The sequence below is a fragment of the Salmo salar genome, chromosome ssa18 (genome assembly GCF_905237065.1).
Source record: "Salmo salar chromosome ssa18, Ssal_v3.1, whole genome shotgun sequence".
Lineage (NCBI taxonomy): Eukaryota > Metazoa > Chordata > Actinopteri > Salmoniformes > Salmonidae > Salmo > Salmo salar.
The window spans coordinates 21,077,580-21,104,790 of NC_059459.1; the positions used below are offsets into that span (position 1 = coordinate 21,077,580).

The 27,211-nt window shown below is 41.9% G+C and overlaps 1 protein-coding gene across 2 annotated transcripts; it reads left to right on the top strand.

The window, feature by feature from the left end:
• insyn2a (inhibitory synaptic factor 2A) lies at positions 1-27,050 on the top strand. Of its 2 annotated transcripts, XR_001322055.2 has the most exons (5): positions 1-553; positions 10,933-12,118; positions 15,766-15,837; positions 26,126-26,617; positions 26,758-27,050. XR_001322055.2 is itself a non-coding variant. In XM_014154695.2 (4 exons), the coding sequence occupies exons 2-4, from the start codon at positions 10,938-10,940 to the stop codon at positions 26,307-26,309; spliced, it is 1,437 nt and encodes a 478-aa protein (XP_014010170.1). In that variant the 5' UTR covers positions 1-553; positions 10,933-10,937; the 3' UTR covers positions 26,310-27,050. The 2 variants fall into 2 exon arrangements, 1 of the variants encoding a protein (XP_014010170.1); XM_014154695.2 differs by having other exon boundaries at positions 26,126-27,050.
• The last annotated feature ends 161 nt before the right edge of the window (positions 27,051-27,211 follow it).

The following is a 27,211-nucleotide window of genomic DNA, read 5'->3' on the forward strand; positions in this document are numbered from 1 at the left end:
TTTACTGTTGCTGCATGAGCTCACCAGCTGTGGCGACTCTGGACTTTCCCCAACAGCTTGCACTATCCCCCTCTCTCACCCTCCCTATCTCTCACCCTCACTCTCTCTCAACCTCACGCTCTCTCACCTTCACTCTTCCCCTCTCGCTCTCTTTCTCTCACTCACTCACACCCCCAAATGCACAGGGATTGCAGCAGCGCGAGATGGAGATCTCCACTGCGTGTGTGAGTGCCTATTGCCGGTGAGTGCAGGAACGGCAGCGGACGAGTGTCAGTGGTGCTTGAGTGAGGGGAAAGAGAGAGAGAGAGGCAGAGAGAGGGAGAGAAGGGGGGATATCATTGTGGATCTTACGGGTTTAGAGGCTTTTTTCTTTCTTTCTCACTGCTATCCTGAACCTTGGCTGATGTGCCACAACTATTGCAGCTGTCACTGCAGCGGTCCCCTCTCCTCTCACTGGACAGAGCTCTCTATGCTACTCAATGAATGGATATGCACCGGCTCAGTGGGAGATCTCTGCTTTGTTGTCCTTTGAATCACTGATTTGTTTCTCAAGGTAAGTGTTTTAAGTCTGTAAAGAAATACTGATAGGAAGTGAATGTACAAACAGGAGAATCTGCACTTAATGTCAGTTTATCAGCTAGGATTTGTCAATATATAGTAGGCGCCTGAGTGGTTTGAATGTCTGTACTGTATGCGCTGTGATATACTGTAGAGTTGTATGTTTAGCTGCGTTAGTTTTTTGTAGGCTGATATGATTCAGGAGGTGGGGGGGGGGGGGCATATCTGCATTCCAGCCAAGCAGTAAAGAGCTCACGATTTATCTGGAGAAAGCAATGGTGTTGTCTTTATGTTAGCTGTTTCACTTTTGGCTGATACTATCTGATTCCCTGTTTCGAAAGTGTAATGATCCGTTTACTGAACAAGAAAATGTTCAGATTAATATTCAGTCAGAATTTATGTGTTGATTAAACATTGATCAATTGAACTTAAGCCATTATTGCTCTTTTGAATGACTTAAACAGATGAGGCAATCATTGACATTGTATAATTTACCATAATTTACCATGGCTTGATTTTTAGGGATATCAATGATAGTGATCAAGTGCTCATGACAGTGAGATGTAATAAGTGTTCAGTGTTAAAAACCATAACAACAGTAGCGCTGCTGAAAGCACAGTGAGTGCCATGGGCGATGGACATGTTCTTCAAGACTTCATGTGACGAGGAGATGAGGATCTTGCCTGGGACTGGAGACTTATCATGAGTAATGACATGTGTGATCTTGACGCCACAGGCAGGGCACTGCATCACATTCAGGGCAGATCAGATTCTCTCGCTCGCTTGCTCTCTCTCTCTCTCTCTCTCTCTCTTTCTCTCTATTAGATACTGTTTCATAGTCATTACAACCCTCTCTCTCTATAGCCCCGTTTATACATGGTTCTAACCTGGTGCTAACATTAGACAAGTGTAGACGATTAAAAGACGCATTGTCTCTCTGACCACCTCCTTATGTAGTCAGAGACCCATTGCATCTGGATATCAATCAAGTGTAAACAGATCTGGAGGGTCAAACCATTTAAATCCTCATTATAAAGGCCTCTAAATCATTGTCAGGTAGCACCACTGACTTGCGACATTAATAATTGTCTATTTGTTTTATTCATATCGGTCAAATAATTTAAATACAGGGAGGAAGCAAGAAATCTGGTCGCAATGCAGACACAGTGGACATGTTTTAATGCCATGTGTGGATCAGATCACGAAACACACGTTAGTGCAAGGTGTAAACAAGGCTTCTAAAACCAGTTCAGAAGGTTTGTTCTCCCCCTGCCTCATTCGTGTTCATGTGCCCTTTTTATTAATTATTTTGTTTTTGTTTATGATCATATCTTTCTACTCATCTCTGTCTCTACAGAAACCTCAGTCTTAGAAACCAGCTCATGGTATCCGCCCTAGCCATCTTCTATCCTAGGCCCTCCACATATCTTATTTTTTATTTAAATAGGCAAGTCAGTTAAGAACAAATTCTTATTTTACAATGACGGCCGACCCCAGCCAAACCCTCCCCTAACCCAGACGACACTGGGCCAATTGTGCACCGCCCTATGGGACTCCCCATCACGGTCAGTTGTGATACAGGAACTATGGCGCAATTGGGAAAGGAACAATTACTGTAAGGCAAGGGACCATAAACCAATCTGCCTCTCATGCTCTCCTGCATCAGGGAAACAGCCCTCAGTTCCCCACAGTATTCTCTTCCTTCCCACTTTTAACAATGTCAATGCGTCAGGTGTAATGCACTTCTGCCTGTCATGGCAGAATGCTAAACCTACTTTTCGGAGGATCCATTTCATATTCTATAGCTTTCAGTGAGCAGATGGGGAAATGTAGGCTTTTTAAAAATCTCCCCTACTCCTCTGTAACAGAAGGTGCTGTGCAGTGATGAATCTTTTAAGTCAATGTCATAAAGCACACTTTCACAGGTGAAGCCTGCAGCCCAGCAAGGTACTAAGAACTCACACGCAACTGGGGGATACCTATCCTATAACTTGGTGTGAGTGTCTACTGAAGGGCAATGTGATACAATCAACTAGAAATACAATAACAAAAACAAAAACAACTTGCAGTTGTCCTCACATCACTCACATTACTCTCAAATCACATGTTGTGCAATGGATGGCGAAGTGCTTCTGATTCAAAGCATTACAGTACCTTCAGAAAGTATTCATTCCCCTTGACTTTATTCCACATTTTGTTGTATTACAGACTCAATTAAAAATTATACTCGTAATACCCCATAATGACAAAGTGAAAACATATTTTTAGACATTTTTACAAATGTATTGAAAATGTAAAACACAAATATTTAATTGACATAAGAATTAGAATCGCCTTTGGCAGTGATTACAGCTGTGAGTCTTTCTGGGTAAGTCTCTAAGAGTTTTGCAAACCTGGATTATACAATATTTGCACATTATTATTTTTTTAATTCTGCAAGCTCTGTCAAGTTGGTTGTTGATCATTGCTAGACAGCCATTTTCAAGTCTTGCCATAGATTTTCAAGCAGATTTAAGTCAAAACTGTAACTATGCCACTCAGGAACATTTCATGTCGTCTTGGTAAGCGACTCCAGTGCAGATTTGGCCTTGTGTTTTAGGTTATTGTCCTGCTGAAAGGTGAATGTGTCTCCCAGTGTCTGTTGGAAAACAGACTGAACCAGAATTTACAATAGGATTTTGCCTGTGCTTATCTCTATTCCGTTTATTTTTATCCCCAAAAACTCCCTAGTCCATACCCATAATATGATGCAGCCACCACCATGCTTGAAAATATGAAGAATAGTACTCAGTGATGTGTTGTGTTGGACTTGCCCCAAATATAACGCTATGCATTTAGGACATGATGTTCATTTCTTTGCCACATTTTCAGTTTTCTCCTATCCCACATTAAACTCTTTAACTGTTTAAATGTCACCATTGACCTTATGGTGAAATCCTTGAGCGGTTTCCTTCCTCTCCAGCAACTGAATTATGAAGGACGTCTGTAATTAATAACTTCACTATGCTCAAAGGGATATTCAATGTCTGCTTTTTTTACCCATCTTAAAATAGGTGCCCTTCTTTGTGATGCATTGGAAAACCTCCCTGATCTTTGTGCTAACAAGAAAAAACTAAAGCGGAAGTGGTCAGATGACGCAGATGCTGAGCTACAGGACTGTTTTGCTAGTACAGACTGGAATATTTCCGGGATTCATCCAATGGCATTGAGGAGTATATCACCTCAGTCACCAGCTTCATCAATAAGTGCATCGAGGACGTCGTCCCCACTTTGATCTTACATACATATCCCAACCAGAAGCCATGGATTACAGGCAACATCTGCACCTAGCTAAAGGCTAGAGCTGCCGCTTTCAAGGAGCAGGACACTAATCCAGACACTTATAAGAAATCCTGCTATGCCCTCAAACAAACCATCAAACAGGCAATGTGTCAATACAGGACTAAGTTTGAATCAATCAAATGTATTTATAAAGCCTTTTTACATCAGCAGATGTCAGCAGATGTCACAAAGTGCTATACAGAAACCCAACCTAAAATGCCAAACAGCAACCAATGCAGATGTAGAAGCGCGTGGCTAGAAAAAACTCCCTAGAAATGCAGAAACCTAGGAAGAAACCTAGAGAGGAACCAGGCTCTGAGGGGTGGCCAGTCCTCTTGTGGCTGTGCTGGGTGGAGATTATAAGAGTACATGGCCATTAAGGTCAGATTGTTCTTCAAGAGGTTCAAACGTTCGTGGATGACCAGCAGGATTGCAGAGAGGGCAACAGGTCAGTACCTCATAAGAAAATGTCAGTTGGCTGGAGCTCTATAGGAGAAAGCCCTGCCTCCAGCTGTTTGCTTAGAAATTCTAGGGACAATAAGGAGGCCTGTGTCTTGTGGCCGAAGCGTAGGTGTAGGTAGAGTTGAAGTCGGAAGTTTACATACACCTTAGCCAAATACATTTAAACTCAGTTTTTCACAATTGACATTTAATCCAAGTAAAAATTCCCTGTGTTAGGTCAGTTAGGCTCACCACTTTAAGAACGTGAAATGTCAGAATAATAGTAGAGAGAATTATTTATTTCAGCTTTTATTTCTTACATCACATTCCCAGTGGGTCAGAAGTTTACATACACTCAATTAGTATTTGGTAGCATTGCTTTGAAATTGTTTAACTTGGGTCAAACATTTCAGGTAGCCTTCCAGAGGCTTTCCACAATAAGTTGGGTGAATTTTGGACCATTCCTCCTGACAGAGCTGGTGTAACTGAGTCAGGTTTGTAGGCCTCATTGCTCGCACATGCTTTTTCAGTTCTGCCCACACATTTTCTATAGGATTGAGGTCAGGGCTATGTGATGGCAATTCCAATAGCTTGACCTTGTTGTCCTTCAGCCATTTTCCTTCCTCATGATGCCATCTATTTTGTGAAGTGCACCAGTCCCTCCTGCGGCAAAGCACCCCCACAACATGATGCTGCCACCCCTGTGCTTCACGGTTGGGATGGCGTTCTTTGGCTTGTAAGCCTCCCCCTTTTTCCTCCAAACATAACAATGGTCATTATGGCCAAACAGTTCTATTTTTGTTTCATCAGACCAGAGGACATTTCTCCAAAAGGTATGGTCTTTGACCTCATGTGCAGTTACAAACCGTAGTCTGGCTTTTTTATGCCGATTTTGGAGCAGTGGCTTCTTCCTTGCTGAGCAGCCTTTCAGGTTATGTCGATATAGGACACATTTTACTGTGGATATATATACTTTTGTACCTGTTTCCTCCAGCATCTTCACAAGGTCCTGTGCTGTTTTCTGGGATTGATTTGCACTTTTTGCACCAAAGTACATTCATCTCTAGGAGACAGAATGTGTCTCCTCCAGAGCAGTATGACGGCTGTGCGGTCCCATGGTGTATATACTTTTGTACCTGTTTCCTCCAGCATCTTCACAAGGTCCTGTGCTGTTGTTCTGGGATTGATTTGCACTTTCTGCACCAAAGTACGTTCATCTCTAGGAGACAGAACGCGTCTCCTCCAGAGCAGTATGACGGCTGTGTGGTCCCATGGTGTTTATACTTGCGTACTATTGTTTGTACAGATGAACATGGCATTTGGAAATTGCTCCCAAGGATGAACCAGACTTGGTGAGGTCTCCAATTTTTTTTCTGAGGTCTTGGCTGATTTATTTTGATTTCCCCATGATGTCAAGCAAAGAGGCACTGGGTTTGAAGGTAGGCCTTGAAATGCAACCACAGGTACACCTCCAACAGAAGCTTCTAAAGCTTCATTTTCTGGAATTTCTCAAGCTGTTTAAAGGCACAGTCAACTTAGTGTATGTTAACCTCTGACCCACTGGAATTGTGATGCAGTGAATTATAAGTGAAATAATCTGTCTGTAAACAATTTTTGGAAAAATTGCTTGTGTCATGCACAAAGTAGATGTCCTAACCAACTTGCCAAATGTATAGTTTGTTAACAAGACATTTGTGGAGTGGTTGAAAGACGAGTTTTAATGACTCCAACCTAAATGTATGTAAACTTCCGACTTCAACTGTATGTACGGTAGGGCCAAATCGGAGAGATACAGTAGGTATGAGCAAGCTCATGTGATGATTTTTATGTTAGCAGTAAAACCTTGAAATTAGCCCTGACCTTAACAGGAAACCAGAGTAGAGAGGCTAGCACTGGATTAATATTATCACATTTTTCGGTTCTTGTCAAGATTTTAGCAGCTGTGTTTAGCACTAACTGAAGTTTATTTTGTCCTTTATCCGGGAGGTCGGAGAGAAGAGCGTTGCAGTAGTCTAATCTAGAAGTGACAAAAGCATGGATTAACATTTCTGGATACTTTTTGGACAAAAAGGTTCAGATTTTTGCAACGTTACGAAGATGGGAAAAAAAGCTGTCCTTGAAATATTATTGATATGTTCGTGAAAAAGAGAGATCAGGGTCCAGAGTAACGCCGAGGTCCTTCACAGTTTCATTTGAGATGACAGTACAGCCATCAAGATTAATTGTCATATCCTAAAGCAGATCTCTTTGTTTCTTGGGACCTAGAACTATCATCTCAGCTCTGATGCTCGTTGGATGTGGCAGGGCTTGCAAACTATTACAGACTACAAAAGGAAACCCAGCCGCGAGCTGCTTTGTGAGCCTACCAGATGAGCTAAATGCCTTTAATACTTGCTTCGAGGCAAGTAACACTGAAGCATGCAGGAGAGCACCAGCTTTTCGGGACGACTGTGTGATCATGCTGTTTCCATAGCCGATGTGAGCAAGACCTTTAAACAGGTCAACATTCACAAGGCCGCGGGGCCAGACGGATTACCAGGCCATGTATACAGAGCATGCGCGGACCAACTGGCAAGTGTCTTCACTGACATTTTCAACCTCTCCCTGACCGAGTCTGTAATACCTGTACGTTTCAACCAGACCACCATAGTCCCTGTGCCCAAGAATGCCAAATTAACTTGACTAAATGACTACCAACTAAATGACTATCAGTAGCCATAAAGTGCTTTGAAAGGCTTGTCATGGTTCACGTCAACACCATCATCCGGAAAAACCCTAGACCCACTCCAATTTGCATACTGCCCCAACAGATCCAAAGATGACGCAATAACAATTGCACTCCACACTGCCATTTCCCGTCCTGGACAAAAGGAATACATAAGCGAGAATGCTGTTCGTTGACTACAGCTCAGCGTTCAACACCATGGTGCCCACCAAGCTCATCACTAAGCTAAGGACCCTGGGACTAAACACCTCCCCCTACAACTCGATCCTGGACTTCCTGACGAGCCGTTTTTACACTGCTGCTACTCACTGTTTATTATCTATGCATAGTCACTTAACCCATGCCTGCATGTACATATTACCTCAATTACCTTGATTAACCTGTACCCCCTCACATTGACTCGGTACCAGTACCCCCCTGTATATAGCTTCATTATTGCTATTTTATTGTGTTACTTTTTTACCTTAGTTTATTTAGTAAATATTTTCTTAACTTTATTTTCTTAAAACTGCATTGTTGGTTAAGAGCTTGTAAGTAAGCCTTTCACGGGCGCATGTGACAAATACAATTTGATTTTAATTTATTTTGAATCTGTGTTTGAAATTCACTGCTTGACTGAGGAAACTTACAGATAATTAATTGTATGTGTGGGGTACAGAGATGAGGTAGTTATTCAAAAATCATGTTAAAAACGATTATTGCACACAGAGAAAGTCCATGTAACTTATTATGTGACACATTTGTACTCCTGAACTTAATTTAGGCTTGCCATGACAAAGGGGTTGAATACTTATTGACTGAAGACATTTCAACTTTTCCTTTCTTATAAATTTGTAAAACATTCTTAAAACATAATTCCATTTTGACAGTATTGGGTATTGTGTGTAGGCCAGTGACAGAAAACCTAAATTTAATCATTTTTAATCTCAGGCTGTAACACAACAAAATGTGATAAAAATCCAGGGGTGTGAATACTTTCTGAAGGCACTGTAAGAAACCTTGCATGGTCAAACCGTAGACACAAAGTACCCAACCAAGAGTTATGACCCCTCCTCTTTGGGCATCCTAGATGGGCTTTAAAAATGCTGACAGTATGCTATGCAACATCTGGCATGTCCTCATATATACCCTACTATCTTCTGTATTAATGGGTTTTCCCAAGCTGATGTCATGGGGGGATTGGTGCGTTGGGGAATTGGTATGTGCCTTCTTATTGCTTCATGTACAGTGCCTAGTGAAAGTCGACACACCCCTTTCTGTCTTCAATTAAATCTAAAAAGGAATTCAATTAAATTTTTTGCTTCCACAAAGTATTAACTCTGGGGTGTGAAGACATATGCAATCAAGACATCTTCTTTTTATATATATATACATTTGAAAAACTTTCACTTTGAAATTGGGGAGTAGGTTGTTCAGATCTGTGGGGGGAAAATCTAATTAAAGCAATTTTTTTAATTTAATTTTAAGGCAGCAAAATGTGCAAGTGGTGTGTAGACTTTCACTTGGCACTGTATGTACAGCAGCCAATTTATATTCATTTTTGACTATGCATACGGTGCAGATACAGAGTGAAATGCATTCATACATGGATAATGTACAGTACATATAATAAACAACACTGAATGTAGCCTGTTGATTATCAGAAGCACTAACTCTATATGGTGTCATAACAGAAATATTCCAAATTGTTATGATTTGATGCACTGAAAGAACATGCCTTTGCAGCAGATAGACAGCAAACAGCAAGTGAGATATGGCCTTCCACACACTGATGATATGTATCACGTGTGCTGTGTCAAGGTCAATGCCATTGATAGCGCTGTTTTCTAAATGGTTGCCGTGTTAGAACAGTCAAAGTCAAGGGCCTCTCTAATAGCATTACTACACAATTAATGAGAGTGGATAGGCTGCATTTTCATCCTATAAACACGCCATAGGGGAGCATGTCAATCATGTATCAGGTCATGTGTGGGTCCGTGACACAACACCTCAAGAGACCCTCTCCTTTAAGAAGCTGGTGTTGGAGCTGAAGGCCGAGCTAAATATCGTAAGTCAGAAATGTTATAGACTTGCGAGCAGGGATAGTGATACATTCATATCTATAACCAGTCAGCTCAGCCCTATGTCCAAAGAACTGACAGGAAACTCAAGATAATTATGGAGATGACCACTCAATCATAGCATCTGAAGTGGAGTTTTATATCTAACATTTGTGTATGAAGAACTGAAGGGAAATTGGAACAGACAACATGGTCTGCCAGAGTACATAAGTAGATTTAAGAGGATTACTTTTGCAATTTTAGAGTCAATGCATTATTTATAATCCCCTGGATGGCTGGGGCCAAACCAGGGAAGGACCTCTGGTCATTAGCAGCGATAGCTAGCCCTGAGAAGTGGGGAGTGAGGAAGAAAAAAGAAAAGGAACTGGGGATTCAGAGGGATTGTGTTGGTGACAGACTTAGTTGTCTTTAAATATATGCCACTCCAGGTTGGCTCAAGAACCTTAAGGGAATGAGGGATTTTTTCTTTTATATTCTCCAAGGTTGAATTACCATTTAGCTTATTTACATGCTTTGGCTTGTGTCTGAATATAAAGCGAGGAGGACTTAAGTGGACATTGTATGAACGTAGATATGGTTTCAGTGTGTGAGATTGCTATTTCCTGGTGTGAAATAATAGGATCCCATGTGAATCAGCCTTGAAGCAATGGAAATGTAATAATATACTTATTTTGTCAGTCAACCTTTCATAATTTATCATTTCAGCATTGTTTGGCATTGCACCAATAATCCATGAGCATAATTTATTCGTTTAAAGTATCTGAAGTGGGTTAAGATTCTACTTCCGATATAGACATGAACTGAAGAGAAAAGTATGTCTGAAAAAACGTCCGGTAGTCTGAGATACAGAAAAGTCATAATGTCCTGCTCGCATGGTGATCCACCAGGCAGGATTCCCAGTGCATTCAGCTGGCCCTTTCATCAGGCCTTGTACACTGCTATCGGAGTATTGTGTGAGTGAGAGGACCTCTCTGACTAAAATACTGACAGACTCTCTTTAAAAGGTAATGGGGCTTCATTCTTTCTTCCTTCTTCCATTCAGGTGACATTGTGGGAAACTGTGGTAGAATCAGTGCTGATAAATCAACCACATGGACAGAGGGCAATACTAAGGATAATACAGGCTCTTGGACGACTCTGAAATATTAATGACTTACCTATGATAGCTTCATAACCTCATTACAATCTGTTTCATTATAAGCAAATTGTGTGGGTCAGTGCTTTGGGCTTTGACGTGAAAGTGACTGATTAGAATTTTATCAATGAAAAAATATATATCACCCCAACAAGCATATTGATGGAATTACTATGTCTCAAAATGATTAAACATGATTGCTCTCAGAGAAGCGACTACGTCATAAAGGGCCTGCCTTTGTGTAATAACAAACAATCCATTTAGGTTTATTCATCACATGGTGTCTCGTCATATAAAGATGATGAACTACCTCAGCAGTGATGTGTCCTTTATCCCCATTTCATTCCCTTACACTGCTTTCCATGTTTATCCATTGGTAATCAAATCTCTTATTAATCTTGTCAGACATTATTCAATGCAATGCAGCCCCTTAATATGACAGCTCTGCATGTGGAATACCTACAGAATGTTTTGGGCGGGGCACATGAAAAAGAAGGTGTGTCTGTCCGTGTGTCATCTATGATATCAATCATGATCTGGTATAAATAAAGCTCTGTCAGTTTAGATGTTAGTTGCTCAGTGACAGAAAATAAGAAAAACTAGGTCATCTGCTACCTTCCTACAGTATATCTACTGTGATTCCACCCCAGAATAATATTACATACACTGTATATTTTTCTCCCTTCTCCCAGAAACCATGGTGAGCAAGGAAAACAGCAAGGTTGTGCTATCCAACTCAGAGTCCGATTCAGAGGCAGGCCCGTCACAAAGCCTGGAGGTGCAGTACGGTCCTGACGGCAAACAGCAGGTGAAGAAGAGGAACAAAGCCTTACAAGTCCGCTTCAAGGACATATGTGACGCCCAGAAGGAGCAGCGGGCAGGGGGGCGAGGAGCCAGGTCCATTTCCTGTAAAGTGGCTTACAGGAAGTACATGACGATGCCTGCGCGGCGCTCCATCCCCAATGTGACTAAGAGCACAGGTGTCCAGACGTCACCGGACCTTACGAAACACTACCAGACATTCCCCTTCGAGCGAAAGAAAGGGCACACGATCAAACACACAGCCTTGGTGGAGGACTACAAGGGCCAAAACAACGGGTTTTTGAGTGATTTGAAAGGGCAGGAGGAGGCGCTGAGTTTAGAGGAGTGCTCGTCTTCTCAGGGTGCAGGGAAGCATGTGCGGCAGACGCAAGCACTGCTCCACCACACGGACGACAGCAGTGGCACAGAGGATCTGTTATCCATTGCCAACTGTGTAGATGGGCGTGCGTGCCCGGACTCTTCTCGCATCACAAAGGACACAGAATGCTTTGCAAACGACCCAACTCCCAGGGGAGAGCCAGAGATCCCTGCCTGTGGCGCGAGGACCAAACACAAAGGATTATCCAAAGCGGACACAATGGGTGCCAACCCTTCTACCAAGCGCCAGCTGGCCAACTGTGAGGAACCCTTACAGGACACAAGGTCAAAGGTTACAAGTCCAGTTGCCTGGAACTCCCTGACGCAGGTGGAAGGTCTAGGCCTAGGGAGTCCGTCGGTACGCTGCAAACGCAAAAAGGCCATACAGCCCAATGGACAACAGTCCCAGACACTGCCCCACCCCCACAGTGCTGGCTGCTCTGTAGCTAGGGTAAAGGCACATCAGTGCCGATCAGGGACTTTACCAACCCCAATGAAACCCCAACCGGGCCTGGAGGGCCAGGCTTGCCCCCCAGGACGACAGGGTGCCTGCAAGGAGATTGTGCCCTTAGCTGGGAACGGGGATATTAAAGAAAAGCTCCAGGCCATGGAAAACCTCATCAGCTCCAGTCAGGAGACCATCAAAGTCTTACTGGGGGTCATCCAAGAGCTGGAGAAGGGCGAGGCTCAGAGAGAAGGGTGAGTGGAAATAATTTATGTTCACCAGGCATCGTATAGAATTGGCATTACATTTACATCATTAGCAGATGCTCTTATCCAGAGAAACTTACAGGAGAAATCAGGGTTAATTGCTTTGCTCAAGGTGACATCAACAGATTTTTCACCTAGTTGCCTCAGATATTCAAACCAGCGACGTTTCAGCGATCTTTCGGTTGCTGGCCCAACGTTCTTAACCGCTAGGCTACCTGCCGCCCCACATAACTAACCTATTCAAGTAAAACAGACATTTTCTGTGTGTGGTTCAGTCTTCACTGAGGTTTGATGTTCCTGCTGGTCCTACAGCCCTTGAAACTGCTGTGATCTACAGCATGTGTAAGCTACATTTAGCATGTGAATACAAATATCACGGCTACCTGTGTCATTTAATTCCAATAGCAAGGAAGTGAGTGGTCTCTGATTGTTCTGTAGATACTGTATCGTTCTGTGTATTTGCTCAGGGGTACAGAGGCACTAACAAGTGCATAATGTTTCTGAGCCGTGTCCAATACACCAAAACTCTACAGCAATAGACTGAACGTACAAGGCTGTCTGCTTTGCTTCCTAAAATCTGGAGTAGCACAAAGCTAATTGTATTAAGCCTTCTCCAAAGCCACCGGACTCCCCTGATGTTGCTCCCTGAAACCTGGTTTAAAAGGACCAATTAGCATCGCCTCATAAAGCACTGGCTTTCATCTCCTCTGAAGTGTGTGGCTCATATGACACCTTCAATATGTTTCATCACTATTATTAGAGCCTGCTACTCACCATAAGGCCCCAGCATCTCAACTCCTCCCCACCTTCTCTCTCTCTCCCTGCCAAGGCACTCTAACTCCCTCACCACGTTCTCTCTCGCTCTCTCCCTGCCAAGCCACTCTAAAGCTTTCTGTCTTCAAAGTGATGGTCCCAGACTACTGGTGGAACAGAATAGTGTCTGAAAGCCCCTCTTATTCTCGCTGGGATAAAGGCATCATGTGGGTGGTATTTTCAGGAGAAAGCTCTGCACACGGTGATGTGTCCATGAGAGGTTTCAGTGCTGTTCCCAGCAGACCAAAGACTGAGACAGGTACATTTATAACATGCTGTGTTGAGCAGTGGTTACTTGGTTTGCAGATGTTTGCAGGACCTTATCAATGATGCTCATTCCTATTTCTATTGGCTTTGTTTATGCTCACACAATAAATCAATGTGAGGTGAATGATTAGTGTTGCACAAGCCTCTCTTTCCTCCCTGTGCAAAACTGCTATCAAATTCTGAGGGTTATCACTGGTCCAACACTCCTGCTGGTTTCAAGGTCTCACGATGATTTGCTTACAGTTCCTACCAGTCAGGTTAGGGACCGAATCCTATTCTGCTAACATACAGGATTATCCAACCTGACCCTACTGTATCTGTTGTTCACAGGATATCAATAGAGCAGAGAGCGATATCCATTCAGACAGGCAGTCAGCGGTATAGGGACAGTGAGGACATCTCTTCGGAGAGCTGACGTGTGCAAATAACACCGGAGTGAGCCTGTGCAAACAAATTACACCGGAGTGAACCTGTGCAAACAAATAACACCAGAGTGAGCCTGTGCAAACAAATTACACAGGAGTGAGCCTGTGCAAACAGGTAACACAGGAGTGAGCCTGTGCAAACAAATTACACAGGAGTGAGCCTGTGCAAACAGGTAACACAGGAGTGAGCCTGTGCAAACAAATTACACAGGAGTGAGCCTGTGCAGACAGGTAACACCGGAGTGAGCCTGTGCAAACAAATAACACAGGAGTGAGCCTGTGCAAACAGGTAACACAGGAGTGAGCCTGTGCAAACAAATAAAACAGGAGTGAGCCTGTGCAAACAAGTAACACAGGAGTGAGCCTGTGCAAACAAGTAACACCGGAGTGAGCCTGTGCAAACAAGTAACACAGGAGTGAGCCTGTGCAAACAAGTAACACCGGAGTGAGCCTGTGCAAACAAATTACACCGGAGTGAACCTGTGCAAACAAGTAACACAGGAGTGAGCCTGTGCAAACAAGTAACACCGGAGTGAGCCTGTGCAAACAAATAACACCAGAGTGAGCCGGTGCAAACAAATTACACAGGAGTGAGCCTGTGCAAACAGGTAACACAGGAGTGAGCCTGTGCAAACAAATAACACAGGAGTGAGCCTGTGCAAACAGGTAACACAGGAGTGAGCCTGTGCAAACAAATAACACAGGAGTGAGCCTGTGCAAACAAGTAACACAGGAGTGAGCCTGTGCAAACAAGTAACACAGGAATGAGCCTGTGCAAACAAGTAACACAGGAGTGAGCCTGTGCAAACAGGTAACACAGGAGTGAGCCTGTGCAAACAAATAACACCGGAATGAGCCTGTGCAAACAAACAGTGGCACAGCTTAAAGTTGACTTATAGTGTCAGAGTTTAGAGAATGATTTTCTGACACAGCGTCCGTACATAAATTAATCTGGCCTAGCAGAATAGAACATTGGTACATTGCTAGATTAACTGAAAATACAGTTCAGTAAATACAATTGTCGTTTAGATGGTGTATTACAGTACATGGAGGTTGTGCAAAAAAATGTGATGACCTTGATTATGACTGTACCACTCAATATCTCAACAAAACAACTCCCTTCTGTTTGGTGACTCGAATTGACCTTTTTTTTCTCCCAATGATTTGATATATCAAAGGAGTTATTGTGAATTCAGTCCCTCAACTCCACTGTCAAGAGCAACCACCTCTAAGGTGACATGGACAGATGAACTTGGTGACCTTCCATTCCCATCAGCACTTTTGATCTATCCAAGGAAGATAAGGTCACCCTTATGACATGGTGAGCAGCAGGGTTCAACCTCTCTAGTTACCATTCATCAGCTCCCAGTGACAATAGGCAATTACATGTCCTAGTGGACCCGCTTGCCCCTTCCGCTTTCCAGTTGACCACTCTCTACACACCCTCTGATCAAAATGAATGAGATATCCCATCGCTGCCACCGACGTACGCGAGATGATGGATGGTGACTGTTACTTCTGGGAGAGACCTGAAGAGATTGATACAGATGCCATCAAATCTCCATGCATGTTCAGTGCACACTTACGTCTGCTCAAGTTTGCCACCGAGATGCCTCAGGAGCAGAATGTACATAGAGTTGTGCCGAAGATGGAGGTGGCATTGCAATCGAAGTAATGACAGGACAATACAGGGAGGACACTGGGCTTTAGGGCTCTTTGAAATGCCATATATAACACAGACATCATTTGTCATATATAACACAGACATCATTTGTCATGTTGATTGTCTTTTGCCTTCCTAAGTCTCATTATTTTCTGAGAACGTTGAGTTGGATGGAGCACAGGGAGATCGAGTATATTGACTTTTCTATAGTTTTCATAAACATGAATAATAATGCATTTTGTTTTGTCAGAAAGATGACGAAAACCATGTGTATAACCGTGTCAATAGGAAAGAGATCAGCATATTATATCAAGTGAGCATGTCTATTTCCTGACCAACCTAATCTCACAGAAGACTGTACCATTCAGAACGCAAATCCATATTGGTTTGAAAAATGGATCATGTAAATTAAAATAATCCAAGTCAAACGAGCCATGAAAATCATCCATTCTCTCACCACTCCCCAGGCTTTCCTACCGAACAGGACAGGACACAGCCAACTGCGACACGTGTCGAAACAGTGCCTGCATCATTTATAGGTGAGTACCTTAACAACTACTCTCTTGTTAGCAGCTTGAAAGGTCACTTCCGCCTGCTATGGCACAACACATTGATGACGTGAGGCAAGAGATACCTTACGGGAAAACAACATAAATTGTATATGTGTACACGTGAAGTGTTCCAAAAATAAGTTTTGTGTGATCACATGCTCTTATGTGAAGTTAATGTGACAACATGTAAAGCAACATGTGATAACAATAAACTACACATGTGAAAACATGATCACGTGAAATTTCATGTGAGCTTGTGATTTTTCACATGTGAATTCACACATTCTTTCTGTAAAGGGTGCTTTATGTGTGAGGTGATCTACTGTAATGCGACAAACCAAGTGCTAAGAGTCAATTGAATATAATGCATTTTACTGTAGGCCTTGAAATGGTTCTCCATATAGCAATAAATGCCTTTCCCGGTAATGAGTAGAATGGAATACTTTACTGAACTCAGAGGATATTATTTGTCTCACTGCAAGATTTTAATGAAGTATTAAGGGCATAGCTCGGTTGTGATACAATAATGACAATTGATAAAATACTTCTGTCAGAGTGAGAGAAATGAATTGAGCACCATTAGATACTAGGAAATGGTGTGACTGAGATCAATGACAAGTTCACTGAAGGAGAATAGAACACTCCTATATGGGTCAGATCAATGATGAAAATAAACGTTTGATATCCTATTACAATGATGCATAGATGTCCTCAACTCTGATTTCAGACTCTGGTAATAAATACAGAATATATTCACTGTAGAAAGGAATTAACACATCAGCCGAATTGGAAGCAGCAAATTGAGTTGAATTTCTAGACACAGGTGGTGCAACTATAACATTGTTATTGTAGAAGGTAATAAAATAAATAAAGACAAATCTCTCCAGCACAATTGCAAAGCACTGTGGGTGAAGCACACCTGAGGGAATAAGTAATCATACACAACAGGGGGAAATGAATTAGCCCAGAGAGGAAATGCAATTGGGGCTCGTACAGAATGAGAGCAGCTGGGAACTGGACATGATATCCTGACAGAGTCCCCTTTCAAAGTGCCTTATGAATAACGGCTGCAGTGATGGACGCTAAAAGCCATGGAAACTTGACTCAACTTCTGTGTCCACTTCACTTCAACTGGTCCAGAAGTAGTTGATGAATGATTCCACCACCCAACCGCCTCACTTGGGTAAACACTCGCAGATGTTCCGACTTTTCCACTCGTCTGAGAGACCCTCAGGCAGGTTGCAAAATCCAGTCACGCTGTGACTCCGTTCAGAGACAAGAATAAAAACATCCATCTTAGAGATCAACGCCAATTTAAACAATATACAGTATTGCAGAACATACTACTGCATACCATCTGAATAATTGGTAAAAAAACATGAGTACTGAGCCTCCAAAGTCTGGCACGATCAAGATTTTAGTCGTTGTTGTACCCTAGTGTGCCAGCAAACACCTTCTATTGTGTTCTGCTTCTTCAGCTGTACGACCTGTTCTAGCCTTGCAGCCAGAGAAAGACTCACAGGGGAAAACATCAGATAGCAGGGTTTGTGAGGTCGTGGAGTTGCAAATAAACACCACAACAAGCACTGCTGCAGCAGAGTTCTAAATGTAAAAAGTGAACCAATGTCTAAAAATACAAGTCTTTTCATGTTCATTTTTTGCGCTCATTATCGTCGTCTTAGTAAACAACTCATGCATAAGTACATCCGCTTTACTCAATGACAAAACAGCGTACGTTTGTTTACTTTGGCTGAGGGGACATCTAACTTTGACGAACAACCTCACTTTTGTCTCCAATTAATAGATGTTCATCTCCATCTTAACCTAATCAATTCCTTGTCAATCAATGTTCTCATCCAATCAAAGCATACTTTTTTGTTCGTCCCTGGGGTATTAATCATCAGTCCAAACAGTTCCAACCAGATGTGTTTTGCAACGAATACAGGAGTTTTTATTGGGCAAATTCAGTAAGGTCACTCCCTGTTTCGTTCCATTTGCTACAGTTTAAGAAATGTTTTGCAACAGTAGTAATAAATGCACCCCTGTTTTTATTTCACCTTTATTTAATAAAGAATAAAGAATGCATAATTTAACAGCCATGGTGTCAGATTGAAGAAACTGACATGCAAGAATCATTAATGTAATTATGTGTAATTTCCTGCAACATAGTCTCATGAGAAATATGTTACATTTCCTCAAGCGATGATCTATGATCTGAGATAACTCATGTGACAATGCACACTTGCTAGTACAGTATCTAATTGAAGACCAGTATGGCATGAAAGAGGATTTCAAATGATTCAATTCATACCCATTGCTTAGTATTGTTGTCTTCCGGATTTACAACCCATGTAATGTAATTAGTGTATGTATGAGCTGTTGTGTGCTAACAAAGTGATTACAGTAGTTGATGTGTTGGAATGATTTAACTAGAATGCTCGTTCTTGTTTGTGATGCTATATGCATTAGGTGTGATATGACTATAGGATAACATTAAATAAACACAGTTCCCATACTAACATGGGAATGCATGTCATAACATGCAACAACTAAACAGATAAATAATAAAGCATAGATCTGAGAACCAGACTAAAATATAAGTATTTACGTGGGTAAAACGTGTGTGGGTAGCCTAATGTCCTTTGGGTATGTGGAGTGTATGTACTAAAAAAAGATGTCTTGAAACACGTGTAATTCCCGGATTACTACTGAATAAGCTGCCACATGTTCCTTTTTTATGTCCATTCTCATCATCATCCAAGAGGGCCTAAATATGTACACATTTGCTGCTTTATTCATGAACCTTGGTTGGCGAAATGTAAAGATGTTACATGAATTATGAATGGCTTTGTTTCAGTAGAGGTTGATTGTAATCGAGATCCTGAAGTGGTGCATGATACCTATTTAAGTCACAGGGTCACATGGAGAAAGCAGGTAATGTACTGTTTACTAACTGCAGATGCATTACAGTACATTACATCATAAACACTATAGGGTCAGAGATTCATACAGCATCCTGTACAGAGGCAAACAAACACTAAACTACAAAGTATACAGCCAGGAAGCATAATAGGCACAGAATGAAAACTGTTCTGATAGAGACGGAAAGAGTAAATAGTAAACATGTTGTCTCCCACAAATGATTGAGCCAATTGAGATAGTTTGTATATGCCAGTTCTCTATGGCAAGACGCATCATTCACCAAGTTTCGTCAAAATTGTGCGATATAACATGTGACTATCGTACAAACGTACGGACAAACGTACGGACGAACGGACGAACGGACAAACGGACAAACGGTCATACGGACGGAGATAGATCCACAGTCCACTACCCAATTTCATCATGAGGGACAATTATAAAGCTCTTTATCAATGCACTGATCACAGAGAGACAACAGCTTCACAAAGACCCAGGTCAAGAATGCATGATAATTCTGTTCAAAACTTGAGATAATCAATATAAGGTTCTCAACAATCCCTAACAAGGGAAATATGTTTTTCACTGAAAGTGCCGGAATGTAACATTTCTAAACAAAGCCGTTCTATGACAAGTCAATACAAATTATCCATTTTGTTATTAGAGGAAGGCTTGTGGAACGTGTACAAAGGAAATTACTATAATTCCATCTGTGGTCAACAGATTTTTCAGCTCATCGTTCCTAAATTGTGCATCTCCACATTTATTTTTTTACTTTCCTTGAATAGGACTTAACAGCAATTGGCCAGCAAGACGACTTTCTATCAAGCGCTATCTGTCTCTGCCAAAGCAAATGGCAGTAAATATATCCCAAAACTTTGCAAATAGATATAGTTCGTTTTTTTTCTCTACCATATCTCCTTCCTCGATCTTGCTTATTTACAGACTGGATTGAGTGATGTGTCACACCGAAGGTATTTATCAAAGTCAGCCGGTTGAACGATGATTTGGGTGTTTACCCTTTTTCTTATATCATGCACTCTGTTTACAGTATATCACATTTTACAGTGTATATGTTTAACCATTCCCTTTTTGCAATTCTTTCTTTTAAGAGATTTTTGTTGATATCTTGAACTGTTAAGTTATGAGCGTGGCTTTCAGTGCTAGCTATGTGGATAAAATTAGATATCTGACATAAACTTGGACTTCAACATACGGTAAAGTATATTTACAGGTTTGTTATTTCTGCCAGGGCCTGTGCTGGTGTCTCAAAGTGCTCATAGGGCACCAATAATCCCCTTGCTGGGCACGCCACTCAGCCCTTCCACATAATGAGCTGGCCTGGCTACAGTGAGCAGAATTAAAAAGAGCCAAGAAAAAACAAAATCTGAACCAAAAGGCCAATTATTCCTCAGACTTGGACAGTAACTGCTCATTGCCAAGATTAGCAGCCGCGGCGATGTGGCCTCTAATTCCGAACAGCAAGTCAGTACCAATATGGCTAATAAATCCAGGGCTTGGGTTCCTGCTGGTGCTCAGTTGAGCTGAGATAGTCAATCTACAAGCCTTACCCAGAATTCAACACCCGACCGACACTCCCAGCCCCCTCCCCCTTGTATACTGCAGCATCCCATGCATCACTGCTACTGATACAAATAGGACACAAACAAAGCATAGAGCGAGAGAGGAGGAGCTGAGAAAGAAAGAGAGGGAGATGGGAGAGAGAGAAGGAGGAGGGATGGAGATGAGAGAGAGGGCATAAATGCCCCACTACTGTAGTCACATCACATCCCATTGAAAAGCAGGCTGGGGAAACAAATGCAAAAAAATGCATTTGACCGCAGAAAAGCAGTCTAAGCGGGCCCCTGAGAAAACAGTGGACGAAGAGATAGATTATGGCTCAGTGTTTCTAGCCTCTGCTCCTTACAGTTCCCATGCTAATGTCCTTCTGGAGCTTAGACCACTTAGTCTGGCTCTGCAGTAACATCAACAGTAAACAATGTGGGGTCTTTGCCCATATCCCATACCAAGGGAACACAAAGGGGCCGCCTGCTTTCTAATGCACACCCCACACTGAATGGGTGATCATTCAGTGTTCATAATGCCTAATAGGTACAACAATACGAATACAAAAAGGGGAGGGTTTAATCTTGTTTTCACAGATGTTTTTTTTACATTTGAGGCTAATAATGGCTTAATAAATCAGTACTAATACAGTTCCTGGTTGTGTTAGTTGGGTTTAATGAAGATGTCATTCAATTACTCATAAGAGCAAGTAGCTAATTAGGTTAGCTCTTATGCCCCATGCTGTTAAGGAAGATGCAGTTGTTTCATTTGTGTTGAGAGAACTTGGAGTATCGATGTGTTCATTAAAGTACATGTCTGTCAGTCTGTGTGTGGACATGACTGTGCTATTGTAAGGCAGTCAACCATTAAATAGAGCTGGACCTTAGTTGGATTTTTAACAATAAAGGCACTCTATCAAAATGGCCCCTCGTCAGTCAAAGAGAAATATGCTCAGTGGTTTCAAGTAATTTGTACTCTGGTGAATTAAATCAATAAACCAATTGAAGTACAATTTGTTGGATTTGTTTGGGGGAAACATTAGGCCTATACAATACATGTAGGTAGCCCAGAAGGAGAGACAAATAGGGAGCATTGTACTATAATATCCTGGAAGTGCTATTGGAAGGGGAGAAAATATCAAAAGCATTTGCATCTTCATGAATAAAAATCAAACGTACAGTAATGGTAAAGTAATGTGGTTTCAAGTAGAAACCAACCAGTGAAGGGAGACAGTGAGAGGATATAGAAGACAACACCTCCCTCCCATAAAGAACAATCATTAAACCGGGTTCACTCCAGCTAAACAATCAGGCACCAGTGATCACAGACACAGCTATTCCCAGACCGTAGCTAAACAGATGATTCATCTGCTTGTGAATGGTTGAGAATGATACACCCTGTCTTTAGCCGTCCCGATCTTTTGGCCGATGAGATGATTTGAGGTCTGTGGTCTTTGTTTACTCAGTCACCTGCTCTCCATGACCACCCGCACAGTACAGCGTCCCTCAGGCTCCCTGCAGAGCCAATTGTCCACAGCATACAGTAATTGCAGCTCTCTGCCAAGTGATTAATTGCTTAATAAGTGCCAAGACTATTCCATAGTGTGCTGCGCTGTTGTCTTTTCTGCTGTTCTCTAGCGAAAGCTTGGCATCAACAAGAGCCCAGAGATGGTGAACTTTAAAATGGCTCTAAAAATACTGGGAAATAAGGGCACGTCTTCTGTAAATATACAAAGCGTGCAACTCGTTTCAAATGTTGTGGCAATTCAGTCTTGATGGAAGTAAGAAGCTGGTCTTTGGTCTTTGTGTGTTGCTATTGAGCAATGTGAAATAAAATAAAATTGTCACATGCGCCAAGGTCGACGGGTGTAGACTTTACAGTGAAATGCTTGCTTACGAGCCCTTCCCAACGATGCAGTTAAAAAATTACATGAATAGCAACACAAGAGGAATAAAATGCACAAAAATGGAGCTATATACAGGGAGTACCAGTACCAGATCAATGTGGAGTTATATACATGGAGTACCAGTACCAGATCAATGTGGAGTTATATACAGGGAGTACCAGTACCAGATCAATGTGGAGCTATATACAGGGAGTACCAGTACCAGATCAATGTGGAGCTATATACAGGGAGTACCAGTACCAGATCAATGTGGAGCTATATACAGGAAGTACCAGTACCAGATCAATGTGGAGTTATATACAGGGAGTACCAGTACCAGATCAATGTGGAGTTATATACAGGGAGTACCAGTACCAGATCAATGTGGAGTTATATACAGGGAGTACCAGTACCAGATCAATGTGGAGCTATATACAGGGAGTACCAGTACCAGATCAATGTGGAGCTATATACAGGGAGTACCAGTACCAGATCAATGTGGAGCTATATACAGGGAGTACCAGTACCAGATCAATGTGGAGCTATATACAGGGAGTACCAGTACCAGATCAATGTGCAGAGATATAAGGTATTTGAGGTAGATATGTACATGAAGGGTAAGGTGACTAGGCATCAGGATAGATAATAATAAGAGTAAAATGAAGAACAGAGTAACAGCAGCAAATTATGAGGGTGAAAGTGCATGTGTATGTATGAGTGTGTGTATGAGTGTGTGTATGTGTGTTTGTGTTATGCGTGTGTATGTTATGTGTGTGGGTATTGCGTGAGAGTGTCAGTGTCAGTGTTGTGTGTATATATAGTCTTGTGAGTGTGCAAAGAGTCAGCACAAGATAGGATCAGTACAGATAGTCTGGGTAAACATTTTATTAGCTATATAGTAGTCTTATGGCTTGGGGGTAGAAGCTGTATGTGAGCCTGTTGGTAAGAGAGCCGACGCTCCGGTACCGTTTGCCAGACAATAGCAGAGTGAACAGTCTATGGGGTTTGGTGGCTGGAGTCTTTGGCAATGATTGAGGTCCTGGATGGCATGGAGCTCAGCCCCAGTGATGTACTGGGCTGTCCGCACCACCCTCTGTAGCGCTTTGCGGTCGAGCGCAGTGCATTTGCCATACCAAGCAGTAATGCAGCCAGTCAAGATGCTCTTATTGGTCCAGCTGTAGAACCTTTTGAGGATATAAAGGCCCATTCCAAATCTCGACAACCCTTAACAGAGGGTTGTTGAAGTGGTCTCATCATGTCACAATTATGTTTTGGGGTTAAAGGTCAGCTATTAATTCCTTATAGTCTAAGACGTGGGAGGGGGGGTTATATGGTATTGTTTTAAGATGGTCATACTATGGATTATTTTGATATTTGATTGGAAATGTAGGTGTCCCAACAAAAATATTAAACAAGTATTTGATAAAATATTGCTTTTGGCTTTTACTACTAAAACCCATAGAAACGCATTGAATAACACATTCATAAAAGACAGTCCAAAAATCAATCATAAGAAACAAGCTTTTGAAGTGTCTGTCATAAATCTAGGAGATATTTTTTTTTAAATCTGGAAATACATATATACAATGTATATTTTTTTACACACAAATAAATAAAGGGGGTAGGCACAAAGCTACCTTCATACTTCCATTTGTTTTTTAAAACCGGTGCCGGTTCCTTCAGGCAAGTCGTGTGACACATGTGGGGGTTGTAGAGCAAAGCGGAGAATACCATAGTGTTCGTGAGAGTCTCCCCTTTCCATAGTTTGTAGGTCGAACCGTTTGGACACACGCTACAGATGTTTTCACGAGAAGACCAATTTTCGGGATATCTCATGGTCTGACAAACACCACTCTGGCTCTGCCACCTTTCACCGCAGGTGCGGTAGTGTGGTGGATTGAGACACATCCAATGCAAAAAAGCAGATATCTCTAGCTTAAATTGACAGATTTTGATGGGGATTTTTTTGTTATGTAATTTAAACTGACGCACTGGTGCGTCAATCGACTCTCAGGGGTTAATTAACTGTATACATTCAAGATTGTATTCATAGTCAAGTTTATATTCATATAATCAGACCTTTATTGATTGATTCAATCTTCTGCACTGCCAAATTCCTCTCTGGCACCCTGTACCGTTTTCTCTGAAGGTTGTAATAGAGTTGAATAACTGACACTTATCGTAAGGGTAAGGATAGTTACTAAGATTCATTCTGTCACTTTAAGCAGAGCATCGCCTTCAGAAAACGAATTGGACTGCCTGTCAGGCCGGTGAATCTGAACAGAGCTGAACAGGGCTTTGTACATTCATCTGGCTGCCTAAGCTGTCTAGACTTATGTTTGACCTTGGAGGGTTTAATGTCCTTTAAGCAAGTTTGGCTCTTCCTCTATCCTTCCATGTGTTTGACTGGCAGAAATATGCCACTTCAAATCATTCTATGCTTTCAATAAAACAATGTATCAATGATAAACAACATTGTGTGATAATGTTCATGCTATTAAAATTAAACCTTCTGCTACTGCTACTATTGCTATTGTTACTTCTACTGCTGTACAACCATACATTGTAATCTTCAGAGAAAGGATGTTTTTTATCAAGTTGGCAGAGGATTGGAAAATATAATGACTTTGGGGCAATCTTTTTTGTCAACGTGTATTAAATAGGCGGGCAAGTATGACAGTATGATTCATACTTGCCTCATTCCAAGCTAGTATTCTGCCAAAGATGATGCATAAATGCTGTACATACATGTAGATGAACTTAATCAATAGCTGTATAGATGGGGAATACACAATGTATACTAATGCATAATATGTCCTTCGCTTATGCTGTAGTAGGTCCAGGTCTACTTGGGTTCTGAATGATTTCATTTGGTTGCGATTAAGCTGCTTCTCCCAACAGTCAGAGATTTAATCTGTGAGTTCAACCTCGGTGCCCGAATGGAATCAGATGATGGCCAGCCAAGGATTACAGGAACGGATGAGGAAATCAGACTCCAGAAATGACCCATATCCCAACGGATATATTGTATCATGACTATGCACTAAAACATACAGATGTGCAAACTGTTTACATTTGTCTCATTTCACACTCAGTACATTTCAGCATCAAAGGAATTTATTTGTGTTGCTATGAGAATTATCAGACTGTACTGAGCCCTCCCACGACAATCCATCTGGAGCCTATGGCTAGGAAGTGCCCTGGATTATCAACAGACAAATTGAATGCCGGCGTTTTGGCAGTACTCTTGCATCCTATCAGTGGCGGTTCTAGACCATTTCAACTGGGGGGGCCAAGCTGGGGCCAGTTGTACTGTTAGAGGGGCCAGTTACATTATACGTTATTGTTGTCATATCGTTTTCTTCACTGCGTTGCAGGCAAACTTGCAGTTGCATGTGGTACGATACTGTTGTTTTCCGCCTAAAGCTGTCCCTCTAGAAAATGTGTGGGTTAAATTAGTGTTCCGCGTTGCCACTGTCTAATAACGGATGTAAAAAAAGAAGGATAGCAAAAATCATACTCCACATTTAGGGGGGCCACAAGGGGGTCCAAAATTGTTGTCACAGAGGGCACAATGTACTAGATTGTGCAGAGTCATGGTTCATACTTGAGCTGCGTCATTCATGTTAAATTTGTGATACCCACAATTAAGATTGGTTTGAATGTAATTTAATCTCTTAAATCCTGGTAGTCTAAAAATTAAAACTAAAATAGGATTGAACCGCCCTTCCACAGTTTCAAATTGTAGTATTTTCCTTCTCTAAGTATTTAGTAGAATTACCAGTAGAATTCAGACATTTACATCTGGTTTATCCCCCACAAGAATAAATGAATATTGTGTTTTATTGTATGTTTGTATGTGTTACTGTAACCCAATGCGATAGTTTTTTTGTGTGTGTGTTGCAGTGTGGAGCTGGACTTCAAGCAGCAGGAGGACAAATTACAGCCCCTGATTAAGAGACTGTGCCCCTTGGACGACCCTCAATACCCTGCTCTGCCTTACCCCCACGAGGTGTTCACCTCAACCCCCAAACGCAAGTCCAAGACAGAGTCCAAAAAGCATGGTCGCTGGAAACTCTGGTTCCTTTAACTTAGGGAACACTTTGGATTTTGGAATGGCCTTTTGGATCAGTTTTTACCCATTTACTATCTTCCCTCAAAGGGGTTTATCAGAACAGATTTTTTTCTCCAGAGGACAGATAACCAGATACCAGTAAACCATCTACACTATATCAGGATTCTGAGTTGGAACTGCACTAGAAATCAATGGGGGGGGTTAAAAAAAAATATATATATATTTTCTCATGGAGGTTTAGAGTCTGCCAAGCCTTCAGTTTCTGGCTCAAACGCCAGAGAAGATCAACTTATACCCCGGCTAAAGGTTAGCAAAACAACAAGGTGAGACTGGATATATTTAGGTCATCTTGAGATGTACCCTACAATATGAAGACGGATGTTATTTATTTACTGGGCAAATGCTTCCCTCACTTTTTTATTTATGAATTCCAATGGCACACCTTTTTGGTCTCTTTCCACAGAGACCTCTGCTTGAGTAGAAGAGGAATCACCATGTGGAAGGCCTGTTTCTCTACAAAGCTACTTTAACCGTACATCAGCCTGTCGGCAAAGCACAAACATTTGGAGACTGAGAGCATCATGGAAGAAGAAGTTATATACAGTACATTACAGTATATTAGTGAACCAACTCTACATGAACCCTTCTTGCCCCTTCTCTACAGTCTTGAGAGAACCCAATCTCTGTCTCCCAGTCTCTGTCTCTCTGTCTCTTTCTATCCCTTCTCACTCTCTCCCCTCTCTCTCTGTCTCTCTCTCCCCCCCCCCTCTCTCTCTCTCTCTCTCCTCCCTCTCTCTTTCTCTTCCATCTCTCTCTCTTCCATCTCTCTCTCTCTCGCTCTCTCTCTCTCTGTCTGCACACAGACATGCACTTCAGGAGTATGTTAAGAATGATTGAGGTATCTGAGATCCTAGACC